We start from the raw sequence: 15,342 nt of genomic DNA on the forward strand, positions 1-15,342 counted from the left end.
AATTTCATTTCATCTTTAACAGTACTCAGTACTAAAAGGATTACTGGAGTGATAAAAGCTTGGAGCTCAAAGATACATGACAGCACAAATGATCGCGTGGATAGAAGAACTGACAAAACACTTCAGTGGGAGAACTGTGTCTTCTTACCTCTTGCACATATTACAGTGAAGCATGTCTTTCTGCAATTCTGGATGGTAGCACTTCCCACAGAAAGGACATAAGTTATCCTGTTGTTGGTAACAACTGTCACATACCAAGCAATTGTGGTGCCACTGAGAACTAGATCGTGTGCCACACTCTACACATATTCTGCAATTCTAAACACCAGAAAAAATGAAAACAAAAACAGTTTGTTATGCATTTGTATTGCAGTTCTGGTGCGAACCTTTTTGAAATCAATGAAAGATTCGTACATTATACATTAAGCTTTAATTTTCTTGACACTCGTTTAGGATGTATGTTTTTGAAAAGGCAGTGTGTTTTTGAACATCTGAGGAGACATCATTCAATTTGCACTAAAACCTCCAGGAAAACATAAATAGGGGCTAGAGACATCCAAGAAAGCATAAACAGGGAAGGAGGAAAACCAAGAACATAGCAACCGAAACTTCAAAAAAAACAAAAAACAAAACAAAACAAAAAAAAAACCTATCCCCGAATCAGGAGGCAGCTTCTGTGAACTAAGTGTTCGACTCCGTGCTGGGAAAACACACCGGTACTTCATCTGCCTGTCGGTGGCTCAGGGACTAAAAACAAGAATTCGCACGAAAGAACTCTCATGACCCACTCCAAATGACCTGGAGTCCGAAAGTGTGAACGTAATCTCTCCACATCAAAATCCAATTACGGCTTCTCACATTTTCAAACAGGAAGCCCTATCCTTACCGAAGCAGGACTGGTTACAGAGCGCAAGGCCTGCCAAACTCTCTCCTGCACCTTTAGCCAACTCGTCTCAAAATCCTGGGCACACAGCTGATAAATTGTGAGTTCTCGTCATCCACCCCAATTTTCAATCTAAGACACCAGGAAAAAAAGGAATTGTACTTTCTGAGCTGCTGAGTATGAAAGATTTGCCGATCAAAAAAAGAGAAACTAGCATGAACCACCAATTCGCTAAAGTCTTACAGTTTTAAAACAAATATGCTCATAAATATTGAGGCAAAAATCCTGAATAAAATATGAGCAAATGGAGATTATACTAGATATGCAAGAATGGTTAAATATTAGAAAATCTATTAATAAAATCTGACATATTATTAGGTCTGAAAAGAAAAAATAAATGACTGCATTTCAACAGATGCTGAAGAAAACCTTTGGGAAAAAAGTAAAGCCTTAAACAAAACAACAAAAAAAAAGAGAGAGAGGGGGAGAGAGAGAGAGAGAGAGAGAGAGAGAGAGAGAGAAGAAAACTTCTTCAGAAAAGATGAGTATTTTCTAAATGTGATATACATACATATCCCGATCCTAAAGCCAGCATTTTATTTAAGTGGAGAACCCTAGAGGCATTCCCACCAAGGTCAGGAAGAAAGCAAGGATGCCACCTACCTCCACTACTATCTAATTAACCTGGTTCTGAAGCCAATGTAAACCATGAAACAAATGAAAACAACAGGAAAAGAAACAAAACTATCCCTGGATGACAAGATAGCACTTGGAAAATCCTAGAGAATCAATCATAAATTCAATAAAAGAACGTAACAAAGTAAGATATACAATTTTGGGTTCAAGACGTAAGAATTAACATATTCACGTGTACATAATTTATAAATAATGAATTTACACCAGTGACTCCAGTTCTGACCCCTCCCACTGAATTCTTGCTTTCTCCCATTCATTTTGTATCTGTATTCTTCTCTCGTCCCAACAACACCAACACATTTACTCAACGGCTCAAATAAACAAACCTACCTCGGCTTGCTCTCAGTAACAGATTTTATTCCCTTTTTCTTATTTTTTTAAAAATATATAGGATATTAACATACTTTCAAAAGTCAAAGTTATACAAAAAGTTCTACTCAGAACTGTCATTTATAATTACACATGTGTGAGTACACATTTATTTGTATACGTGTGTGTGTGTTTACACACGATGTATTTCCTGTCCCATCTGCTGAAAAGACAAAGAAACAAACACACCCGTAGCAATGAGCACATCTCGCACCCACTTTCCACCAAAGGAACCGGACCCACTTATGGAAAAGTGGGCTGATTCCCCGGGTGGAGCAGGAAGGTGTACGATGAGCTTGGGACACCTTGTTATGCCAAAGTGTAATGGAAGTATTCAAATAAATGGTGAGGGCAAGTCACAAAACCATAGAAGCCAGCCTGAAGAGGCCACCAAGGGCAAATATGGGACAATCTGAGTGTAAAATGAATTAGGTAAAGAACTATAAATTACTGAAAATAATGGAAATTTCTCAATGTTGACAATAAACAAATAATTGTGGCATGTAATAAAAGGGAGAGTTCTTGCTTCTAGTAGAGTGCAGAGGGCTGACTGGTAAATGCCAAGAAATGCTAGGGCTACAAAAGCATCCCTTTAAAACCAACAGGTAAAAATGCATCGAACAAGGGTTCCTAAGGTCTTGGAGGAAATATCATAAAAATGCTCTTGGGAGCAAGATATTCACATGGTCTTAACTATCTTCTCATATGTTTTATTACATCGAGAGAAAAAACAAACAAACAGTGAAGAAGTTTGACAGCAGCTTAACCAAATTATCAGAATTCACGTCACCTATGAGGGTGAGATAAGCACCACGTGCCTCTAGCAGGGATACCCCGAGAAGGGCACATCGTCACTTATACAGTCATCTGACCAAGAACACGTGACTATCTAATTATGAAGAAGTATTAGACAAAGGCAAAATGAGACAAATTCTATTCGGAGGGAAAAAAAAAAACAAAAACAGGTATATGGGGAAAAACTCTAGTCTTCAAAAATGTCAATATCGGAAAGACAGAGAAGGGCTTAGGAAAACTTCCAGATTAAAAGAGTCAAACAGAGAACTAAACAGAATACCTCACCCTAGACCAGATCTTGGAACTTGCATGGGAGGGGGCGAATGCTATATGGGATGTTAGATCAAGTGACAAAATTGAAATATGGATGAGATTAGACGAAAATACTTACACTGATATAAACATATGAAATTGGTAGCCTGTGCTGTGATTCTGTAAGAATATCCCTACTGCGAGGAAATACACATTGAAGTGTTTAAGGGTAAAGGGGGCACGGTATATATAACTTAACCCTCAAACAGTTCAGGGCAAAAAAAGAGTTGGGGGAAGGAGAAGAAAGAAAGAGGGTGCACAATGATACTGAAATCCTAACAACGGTAAATCTTGGGAAATGGCATATGGGTGTTTTTATTTTTCCAACTTCTAAAGTTTGAAATTATTTCAAAATAATTTTTAAAAATGCATGACGTGTCAACACACAAGCATTCCTGACAGAGAAACTAGAAAAAGAACCTACCCGACAATGACTGGTAGACAGTAAAGTTCCTAAAAAGACCACCCCCGTCTTCAGAGCCCCCCATCTTCAGCGTGAGCAGCCTCACTAGTCTGCCCCCTCCCGAAAGGCAGACCTCGAACCTGCAGCACAGTGCCTGACATACAGCAGGCCTCCCAATGTTAAATAAACGAATGAATTATGACGAAAGACTATAGGCATCTATGGAAACATTTGACAGTTGAGAAAGAGGATCATTCTCTCAAGCTGCACAGTGGGTACGACTTCCTGTGGAAAAACTCCACGATGATTATTTGGGTACTTAATTCAGGCATTACGTGGCACTTTACAGGCATCACCTCGCTAAATCCAACACCACTGCGAGGGAAGTTCCATTCACATTCTCTAGGGGAGAAAGACTGGCTTAAGGAAGTAAAACACTTTGCCAAAGATCCTGTATTTAGTCACTAGAAGAGTGGGGCTGACTCCCAGGCCTCATCTTTTACCCACGTTGTAATACCTCCACAGAGCAGAATTAAAACAAAACTATGTATTCTCAGCAAGATTATACATGATTCAGTCACTGTGAAAGAGCATGGCAGACTATTATAGACGGCAAATCAGGAAGAGAGCAAGCAAGACAAAGATAAAAGAGAACAGCGGCAAGAAATACACCCAGACTTCTGAAGACATTTTTCAAGATAATGAAAAGCACAGCAAAGATGATAATGTTTCCTTACTTTAAGAAGGAAACAAAATTATCTAGATGTTACTGAAGATTATTTAAGAGACCGTAAAGATGGCAAATGTAAAGAGAAAAAGAAAGAAAAAAGGCAAAGTTAACCAACACTTCCTTAGACCTTTTCTTTGGCCAGACTAGAGACGGACCGTGGTCAGCGTGTTCCAGGTAACACTAATTAATGTAGAACCGCAATCAGATACAGTCTCAAAACAACTTATTCCAAGTAACTGACAAAAACGAAGATCCCAAAGCTCTTAGTAAAAAAAGGATTTTAATTAAGTGAATGTCTTAAAAGAAAAAAAAAAAAAAAAGGAAAAGTTTTCTTCTGTGATACCACAAACGGGGGGGGGGGGGGGGGGGGGGGGAGTTTCCACAACATAACAAAGAAAAAGTTATAAAACAAAGTAATACCAAAACAACTTCTTGTGAGTCTAAAGGCAACAACTGTCTCTTTCAGATATGCAGGATTTCAGAAAAATGACTATTCCATAACCAAGAATCCAAACAACTGGGGGCTAAATGAGACTGGAATTTATAAAGAAACGACATTTTTTGCAAGGGAAACGTGACAACGTTTACAGTCTTAATGTAAGACAAAGAAAAGAAAGGAAGGAAAATTTCTCACTTCTTCATTTTCAGTGATAAGTGGGAGAAGAAAACATTTATACTTTCAACATCTATAACTCAGCATTCATAAAATAAGATTCTTAATTGCAAATTATTGCAGGAAATAAAAGGAACAGAAAAACAGAAAGGAAATCAAAAGAACCAATTTGTCTTAAAATAGCCAAGCATCTCAATAGCAACCATTAATCTCAATAGTTAAGTCTATTAAACCTTTCAAAGAATACTTTTAAAATGACACAAAATAAAAAGCTGTGAAAAGATACATTCAACTGGCAAACTAAAGCCCTATAAGGCCATATGGCCAGGCAAACAAAAGTAGCTGGTTCCTTGCATTCACCCCCTCCAAAAAAAAGGCATTACACAATAGAGTAGCTTTACACTGATAAAAAGCACAACGTATCAACACTGACCTGACCCACTTGCTACAGAACAACGACAAAATATTACTTTTGTTTATAAAAGAAAAAGTAAACTACAAAGAAAAACTGATAAGAAAAACCGCAGCGGTCAATTTTATGTACATCCTGATATGTTGTGGTATCAACTAGTCAAACAACAAAAAGGACTTTGTATGAATTAATAAACACAAATACCACACCTTAAAGTCACTCTTTGTGAAAAAGAAAACTACACCGGTTAATTATTGGATCAAATACAATTAGAGCAGAAATTTACATGCTTAAGTATGACTTAAAAACAGATACAGTGATTAGTTCAGATGTACACAGAGACAGTAACAAATACAACAAATTCGAGTGCAGCCAAACCTATAATCGAAGGTAAATGTATAGTCTTAAATGTACTTTTTCTCCTTATAAAAGTAAAGAAAACGAATTATGAATTCAACTATCTATTTCGGAAAACAAAAAAGGCAAGTAAAGGTACGTAAAGATGAAAGCATAAACATACAAATCTGCCGACAGCAGGTTTTTTTCTGTGGCCCAATAATCAAGACGAGAAAACACGCGAACCCAGGAAAGCGAGGGCCCTGCAGACAGGAAGGAACCGGAATTGCCGAGAGGCCGCCAACTGCAGCCCCACCTGGTCGGCCCCCAGGCCCCGCCTTCCGGGAGCCACACCGGAGGGCAGTTACCGCTGATCTCCGTCCCCAGGGAAGAGGCCCCTCTCCTCCTATCCCCACCCTCGGGCGGCGGCCCGCAACTCACCGCCCACCGCCCTGGAAGCAGGAGACGGCCGCAAGTTCCAGGTGGCCCAGACCTGCGGTGGGCGGGGCCTTGGCGCAGGTGCTCAGCTTCCTCCGCGCTCCCCCACCCCCTCACCCAATCCTCGGGGTCCTACAGGTGAGCTCGCTCCCCTTTCCAAGGCTTTCCTGAGACAGCAAACGACCTCCCACCCCTGCTGGGCCAGCACACCTTTCCAGCTTCTAGAGGCAGCCTCAGGCTGGTTCCACCTCACAGCCTGCAGGCCAGCAGCCCAGGAAGCCTCCACCTGGAGCCTGACCCCTCCCCTCGGATTCCGGGGCCGTTTCAGCCACCCACCCACGCCGCCCCTCTGAACGCCGCTAGGCTGAAGTCTAGACAGAGACAAACCCGGCGGTCCAGAGAAGGGCCGTGCTCGGGTAACGGGAGCGCGTTTCTGTACCGAGGGGGCAAGAAAGTGAGGGCGTAGGTAGACCACAGATGCAGTCCTAGAGGGCTGTTTTCTGAAAATTTGAAATTTTTCATAGAAATGCTAACAAAAAAAAATTTAACTGACCTCCTAGGGTCACACAATGCAGAATGCAGATTTTAATACCTGCATTTAGCTTTTGTATTTATCAAGTGCGTCAAAAGTGTGTGAAAGATGCAAGATTTTACACGGTACAATTATGGCAAGAATGAGATGTGCAGACAGCACAGGGTGCCACAGAGCCAGCAGAGAGGGTTCCTGTCTGCATATACATCGACTGGCTACAGTTAAAGGGCAAACAACACACCAGTAACTTAAAATGAGGAACTTCTGTTCCCTATTTTAGAAATAATTGGATTGGTACCCCATTTAGTACAGATTTCAACTGTACCACAACGGTGCACGCATGAACAAAAGGCTATAGTTACACCAACACTTCATTACATCTACTGTTGAAGGGCTGCTTGTTGGCACTTCGAGGTCTGATTATTCTGAGCTAGTAAACATGGTCAGGACATTATCAATACTATTTTTATACAAATACAAAAGGCATTCTCTGTATCAACGTTATTAAAGCCAGAGGAAAAGCTTACACACTGAACTGAGCATGAGAAAATATCTTTCTTTTAAACCCAATCCTGGCAATTTAGTTTCAAAGCAAAATTGTATGTCAGATTAAATATTTACTTTATACTAGTTTTTTTAAAAGGCAGTGTACATATTGAAGATAAAAAGAAAGTTTACGCCTAGCTTCATGTCCGTTCTATAAAATTGAGATAATAATAAAAACTCAACCTGGGGGATGTATAGAGATGGCCTATGGATCTAAAGTCTAGTTTCTTAGCATCTACACACTCATACCAAGTGAAAATTAGATAAGGAATATTTCTTAATTAATCTAGAAAGAAAAGCCCTGCTCCTCAAGGAAGTATAGTCTGACAGCATAGGGAGACAGCATTATATATGGGATAAAACATGGGAAGACAGGAAACCTCAGAGGCACCTGGGTGGCTCAGTCGGTTGAGCATCCGACTCTTGGTTTCGGCTCAGGTCGTCATTTCACGGTTATGGGTTCAAGCCCCACATTGCACTGTCAGTGCAGAGCCTGCTTGGGATTCTCTCTCTGACTCAAAATGAACATATTAAAAAAAAAAAAAAAGACAGGAAACCTGAGTTTTATTCCCTATTCTGCTTCTACAAATAAGTAAACTTGGACAATTAACCACTAGGTCCTCACCGGCTCTCATCTGGAATTTATTAGTTTACTCATATGAATTTCAAAGGAAGTATATGAACTACTTTTATGATTGAGCCATCCTAGAGAATATCTAAAGAAAAGTCACAGTAGGGGAGCCTGGGTGGCGCAGTCGGTTAAGCGTCCGACTTCAGCCAGGTCACGATCTCGCGGTCCGTGAGTTCGAGCCCCGCGTCGGGCTCTGGGCTGATGGCTCAGAGCCTGGAGCCTGTTTCCGATTCTGTGTCTCCCTCTCTCTCTGCCCCTCCCCCATTCATGCTCTGTCTCTCTCTGTCCCCCAAAAAATAAACGTTGAAAAAAAAAATTAAAAAAAAAAGAAAAGTCACAGTAAATACTGTTGGTAAATATCTTCCAAACGGGGAAAAAAAAAAGATTCAGTCAGTTGAGACTTAAAGATAAATTTGATCTATCCTTCTAGTTTCACTTGAAGCGTTTAAATATTCTGTTCTTCTGTGGACAAATAGTTCTAAAATTTGTTGTTTACCTGGTAGTGTACTAACTCTGCCCAGTAGGTAGAGTTGCCAGCCAACCCACAGGGTTTAGAGATGCAGAGGACAGAGCCTCAGTAAATTCCTCAGGAAGCTTGAAGAGACCAGCATGGAACACCTCAGGGTCATAAAGATGCAAATAACAAAATAGATGGAAGAAGGGAGAATCACGGACTAAAAGACTACCCGGAAAAAGTGAAAAAAACCGAAAATGCATCTTAAAGTTGTCATAACCAAGCAGAAAGACTACTATCTTCAGCAATGAAACAATGTCTACAAGACCTCCTCTGACTCTCAAAACCAAGAGAAACGTTAAATATCGTCCAAAAAGTAAAGATCTAATAATCACTTACTAAAACTACCACAGGGGAGGGACAATATATGAATATGTACCATATGATTCCAAATATTTAATACAAGTGTACTTACACCCATTAAAATGTGATGTGCATATGAAATCACTACACAATCACCAAAATGTGTGTTTTATCTCTGAATCTTAAGGTACTGAATTTTAAAACTATAGCTCTGTGTTTTCAGTATCTCCATACGGGGCTACTACATTTCAGATAGTTTTCTGGAAAGATTAAAGATAAATCATTCAAAACCAATTTCTAAGCCATGAAGCACCATACATACGTTAACATGTTCATAACAGCATTTTTCATGACAGCTTAAAATTGTAAACAACCCAAAGGTTCACCAACAAGTGATTTGATAAACAATTTATGATATGTCCACTAACTGCCAATAAAAAAGGGTCACTAATGACATGCACAAAAAATGGGGGTGAGTCTCAAACTATTAATCTTGCTGAGTTTAAAAAGCTAGACCCTCCCCCCACCAAGAGTATATACTATACGATATCATTTATATAAAACTCTAGAAAATGCAAATTAACCAATGGTGAGTGACAGCACAGTGCCTGGAAGACAGGGGCGGCGGGGGAGGGTGAACAGCTGGAAAAGAGGGTTTCCCAAGGAGCACCATGAAACTTTTAGGGGTGATGAATCTGGTCATTATGTTGGAAGGTGATGACGGTTTCATAAATGTATACACGTATAATTAAATTACAGACTTTAAATATGTGCAGTTTATTGAATATTAATTATACATCCATAAAGCTGTTGTTTTTTTTAAAGTTGATGATAATGTATAGATTTGAATAGGTATCCGATTTTTCTGGTCTATATGAAAAGCATACAGATGATGATATTTTTCTTAAAAACATAAACAACTTACTTTGCATTTCCAGCCATTGGTTGGTACTGATTTCATAACTGGTTGAAGACAAAAAGTATGATACCCTTTGTCACACGTATCACACACTAGCATCTTGCTATCTTCTCCCGATTGTCTAAAAAATAAGATAGCATTAATGATGCCTTATCTTTAAACTTATGTTTATAACATAAGTAATCATGAAAAGAATCAGTCCTAGGACCTGCCCAGTTCATAAATACCTCAGTGTCTGTTTCGTCTACGCTCAGAGAATGATAGAGGTAACCCCCTGGAGGATGAAACAGACATCTTCCTAAGGTCCCTACAGGATTATCCTTACTGAGTGCTCACCTGTGGTGAACCTGCTTTAGCCAGGTTAGGGTTCCTGCAGAGAAGGAAGGTTAAGGGAACATGAAGGACTCTGGCCTTTATTTTTTAAACATCTCAGTAAACACCCTTTCTAGGGGAAGGAGCTGTAACTGACAGGTGATGCTGCACGGGAAGGAACAAGCGTTGGCATCATGAATCGGAAAGACATTGTCATATAATAAAAAGAGGATAGAATTTGGCATCAGACCTATATTTGTATTCAGACTGCTGTTCCACTAGCTGTGTGACTCCTGAATAAAATTCACTTGAGTCCTCTTGGTTTCAGGTATAAAATGTGAACAAAAGACACTGAGAATTAAATATAAATTCTGTTTGAAGAGCTTAGAATATCCACTGAGCATTGGTACTAAATAAACAGGTGTTAAGAATCATCTCTTCAAAATTATTAAGAATTGTAGTCAAAAAACCTCAACTCTTTTCCCTGAATGCTCTTCTGCCCCAAAGATCGGGCCCCTGCCCTACAGCATGAGCTCTGCCTCGATTCCTGGCTATCAGCCACTCTCAGAGACTAAGAATTTACTTCAAGAGGACGGGAAAAGAAAAACTGGGGAACGCAAGAAGAAGAGTGGAGAGAGGAGCCGCTGAGTAACACCTGGGGACAAACAGAAGTAAACAGGAAGATGGGTTAGTTGGCCTCTAGTTATTTCTTATTCATTTTAACAAATTCTACACATAAAATTGCATGTTTTATCTCTTTAGCTATGTGGAAAGATCTTCGAGGAAAAGCAATCTTTCTTCAAGTTCTCTTATTCCTTCCCAAGAAACTAGGCACAGATAACAAGGTATCAAATACATGTTTGCTGATATTTTAATTTTTAACCAAAATATAAAAGCACATGGTCCTATTCATTCCACATACTTAAGATATTGATGCTGACTGTTATCGAATTAAATTAGAAATAAAACAGACTGATCATGGCAGTGGTGGGCATAATTTCTCCTGTTACAAAAGTCCTTGGCTTGTAAACAATTTGAAGACTGCTATAGATGCAGATAACTTCCCCAAATTATCATGCTAATTAGTAGCAGGAGGAAAAAAAAAATCACAAAAAAGACTGCAGAAATAACCAAAGGATGGAATACAACAAATAGGAAGAGATAATCCCATTCCAAATGTTTACATGCCATACAGCAACTGTGCTTCAGTATTATGGTGACCAGGGTCTACTGAAGGTAACTGTCTTCAGATATATACAGGTTTCTTTTTTTCTTTCTTTCTTTTTTTTTTTTTTAAGTAGTCTTAGTATAAATAGTTCTTCCTAGGATGGAAATTGAAACACATCACTGATTCTTTCACTCGCTCTCATATAACTTTCTGCAATTAGAAGTTTATTTTCCTATTAAGTCTCCACCCCAGCCTCTCTCAAAATTAGTGGCTTTGTTTCTCTAATGCTTCTTTTAAATTGTTAATATCATTCATTTAAAATGTCTGGCAAATTTAAATGAGTTTTTTAGGCAACCAGAGGAATTTAAAATTATGAAAATTAGTTTTTGTTTAGACTTGTTTCAAAATAATATAAATGTTAATATCTAGTAATTTTTTAAAGACATGATGAAGTCAGTGGGAATGAATATAGCTGCAGTATGAACAACCTTTATCATATTACACAAACCTTTAGCACCTAATAATAGGGTCTCTCTTAAACTCAATACACACCTTTGAGTTGAAATTAAAACTTACTTGCAGTTCTGGCACACTTTGCACTCAGGACATTGCCAACCTGCACGTTTTAATGGAGTAACCGCTATATCCAGGCACATTCCATGATAGTGCTGACCACAAGTAGTACAAAAGAACTGATCTAAGAGGTCTCCCGGGCTGTCGCACACTGCACAGTTTGCATCTTCCTTTGCTATAATTAACAGTAAAACAATGAAATTGTTGTAGAAGAGTTTAATATTTTTCTGACTTTACAGTTTAAAAATCACTTGAAGGGAATTTGCATGGTAAACCTTTCAGACACTCGACGTTATCCACATTGAACTGATATCCAATCAGAATAAGGTCTCAGTAAAAACACTAATGTATTTAGTCTAAAATTAATTACATTAAATTTAATCATATAGTTTTGACGTAGTTTATTTGTGCCTACATCTACCTGAGACCAGAGCAGTTCTTATCTAATTTTATATCCCTGGTACCAATGACGATGCTGGACACCTACTAAATTCTCAACATATGCTTGCTGAAAAGAACCAAACAGGAAAATATCAACTGAGAAAATGCCTTGCAGTGCAAAAAGAACCATTTTATTTGGATGTTAAATGTATTTTAAAATTAACAAGATAAGTCAAGAGACAATTAAGAAATGTTAATATCAACTAAATTAAGTGCTTTTAAGCATAAACAGACTGATTTTTATTCAGATCAAATATTGGTTTTTTTAATACTAGAAAACATCGTATGAAGGAGAATATTAAAGATGGAAACTACGTATTTGTACACAAATACAAAAATTCATATACTAATTCTATATCCATCTATATTAATTGCCAGTTTGTAAGAAAGTATTAAAATCTAGGTAATCATGGACATCCTCTATCCCCAGATATGGATTAAAAGAAATAACACTTTTTAAGCTCTTTTACCATCTTAAACAAAAATGTAATGATGAACTGTCCTACCAAGTACACAGTTAAACTCATGCATATTACAGTAAGAAAAATCATGTTCTAAAATCATACTAATTTGATGATATATATAAGTATGTCTACATGTGACACATACTAAATGGTTTGATTAGCTGATGATCTGAAGACTTTTAAATTGTATAGACGAACGTTTTTTTTCCCTCCCTTTTACTTTTTGAAGGTTTGGTCAGTCCTCTCTGGCTATAAGCCCTTTCCACCTTGTTTTTTTTGCCAGTCAAGCATCTTGAAGCAGAGTAATCATCTATTCCTTTTACTTGACAAACTGGTTTTATAAGCCATAGAATCTCTAATATACAGACTTTTGCTCTTTCCTTTAGAGTCCTTTTAAAATGGTAGAAACCATTCGCAGTCCAGAACCAAGTCCTGGAGTGTACCTGGCCCTCCAGCTGGAGCCCTGGCAGCTGCACACCTGCCATGCACCTGGCGCCACCTTCAGGAGGCTACCAATGATCAATGAAATCCAATAGTTACTTTTCAGACCTCTTTTTATCCTTTGCAGCATTTACATTACTATCCACTCCCACAGTAAAGTCCCTTCTCTCGGCTTCTATGATAGCAACTTTCTCCTGAACTCCCCTCAGGTTTCCCATGCCTCCATCTCACCTCCCACGTTGGCTTCTGGACCCCTACGGTCCCTCTAAATGCTGGAGTATTTTAGGGTTTCATCCTGTTCCATGGTTTCCCTTTGCGATCAATTCCCATGATTCCCAAATCTGTACCACTAGCCCCAAACTTCCTTCTAAATTATAAGATGTTATTCTCAAGTCTCACTGGACCTCAATAGCCAGATGTTCTAAAAATACTCAAAACTTAACATCTCTAAAATAAAACACTTTTAAAATCTAAACCTCTCCTGTTTTTCTCAATCATTCTGGGTAAAGGCAGAAACTTTAGTCTCACTATTCCTCTTTCCTGACCCAACACATCCAAGTAGACACCAACTCCTACTGAATAAACTTCCTATATATCCTTCTTCCTTCAATGTGTATAGTTCAGTCCAGCCAACTTTGCCTTGGTAATTACAGTATCTTCTAAATGGATCCCCGTTGACGGATCTGACCTTCTCGCTAATCATCTACATATCGCGAGTAAGTTTTCAAAATTGTGAATCTAATTGTTATGCCCTGCTTAAATTTTTATCAATACCCACCTTTTCACCTAAGAGGAAAAAAAAGTAAAAATTTTCCAGCATAAAGGAGGGGGGGGAGCCCTTACCTCCCTTTCCAGTGAAATCCGAGGACCACGCACTATTCCTGGTGACAACAAGCAGCTTGCTATGCACATTAACACACATGCTGTTCAGTGCCCGTGTGCTCATATACATCGTTGTCACTGCTTGAAATTTTGTCCCTTTACTGTGCCCCTAACCCTTTCCAAAGAGGCCTTCAAAACTCTGCTCACATAGCCCTGAATATCTAATGTTACCACACCTAAATATCCATTTAGTTGTTGAGTATACCTTTTCCCCAAATGCTGAGAATAAACTGTTATAAAATCAAGTGATTATAACACAATATTATGAACACTTAAAGGGTAGGGACCTTGTCTTTTTCAACTTTGTATCCTCTTTTATTAAATAGGTCTTAAATCACTTTTAAATGACTCTTTGACCGGCATTTAAAATAAGTCATTAATCTAAAAATGGAAATGTCATAAATTAGTTCATTTTTGATAGAAATGACATAATAGGGTCAATCTTTTTTAATACTAAAAGAGAGTGCCAATATTTAGTCATTCAAGCTATGTACATTTAAAAACTAACCTTTTATTTCTATGCCTACTCAAAACTTACAGAAATTGAAGCAAATACTACATTCTGATGATCAGACACTACTCAGTTCATCTTTCTACTGTAAACATGCAGGGAACACTGTGTGAAATGCTTCTGTGAAACGTTCCAGAGTTTGCTATTTTGACACTTAACTTGCCATGGTAGCTACTGGTCACATGTGGCCACTGAGCAACGGAAACGTGATTGTCCAAAGTGACATGTGCTATGCGTTTAAACTGCACCCCAGATTCCAAAGACTTACTAGGAAGGAAGTAATGTCAAATATCAAAAATTTTTACTGCTCACATGTTAAAATATCAATATTTTGGACACACTGGATTAAATGTGTTTTTTTCTGAACTGTAATTTAACATTTTTAGCATGAATACTAGAAACAGTACTTACGTTGCTCACGTCCTATTTCTAGCGCACAGCACTGTGCACCACACTAAGCAAAGCCCATTCTACACTAAGATAACCGTGTGTATCGCTGCGGCAGAAATTACTATGACAGTTGACAGCAGTTCCTTAATGACAACACGATCATGCTGTTTTGATTAGTATGGATCACTGGTAATAAATGAGACAAAGAAACACATCCACATGATACACTCAGTCTAAAAACATTTACCATGCGTTATGTAAAAATAATAACAGAAAAAAGCACTACGTCAAGAAATGAAGTCGGCTTCAACCATTTCCCCATTCAGGGAGAAGACAAGTACAGAAATACTAAAAGAGGCTTTTGGAAGTCATGCAAAAGATGCTATTACTGGACAGCTTAAGTGTCATGTGAGAAATAAGCATATAGACATATACATACATATATGTCCGCAAGCCACAGGGAAACTAAGTTTGAAGCAGTAATTAAACAACTAGGTGAAATGTTTCTTTAAGCAATTGAAAAAGCAGAAGGGATGGAGTGAAAGACTAAAAGCTAAAGCTAACTTGAGAGAAAACAGGAGTTAAATCCAGGTCAATGTGGCTCCCGAGATCAAGCTCTTCACTAATGGGTATTTCCTCCCACCGGAAGGACAACCAAGGGGAGGAATGTCTGCGCAGGTACAAAGGGAAGAAGGAAAGTGCCAGCAGAGGCACACAGCGAGGAGACT

General features: G+C 38.5%; 1 protein-coding gene across 27 annotated transcripts in view; it reads right to left on the reverse strand.

Moving 5' to 3' along the window:
- The window catches only part of KMT2C (lysine methyltransferase 2C), a 288,674-nt gene that overhangs the window by 111,809 nt on the left and 161,523 nt on the right, over nucleotides 1-15,342 (reverse strand). For all 27 annotated transcript variants that reach the window (XR_007150131.1, XR_007150130.1, XM_047848684.1 and 24 more), the window contains 3 exons: nucleotides 11,489-11,660; nucleotides 9,439-9,553; nucleotides 149-318 (listed from right to left, as the gene is read on the reverse strand). Coding sequence is in view for 25 of the 27 variants with exons in the window: in XM_047848684.1 (XP_047704640.1) it covers nucleotides 149-318; nucleotides 9,439-9,553; nucleotides 11,489-11,660 (457 nt within the window). In the remaining 2 variants the exon portion in view is untranslated. The remainder of the gene's footprint in view (nucleotides 1-148; nucleotides 319-9,438; nucleotides 9,554-11,488; nucleotides 11,661-15,342) is intronic.

Source organism: Prionailurus viverrinus, chromosome A2 (assembly GCF_022837055.1).
Source record: "Prionailurus viverrinus isolate Anna chromosome A2, UM_Priviv_1.0, whole genome shotgun sequence".
NCBI classification, from domain to species: Eukaryota; Metazoa; Chordata; class Mammalia; order Carnivora; family Felidae; genus Prionailurus; species Prionailurus viverrinus.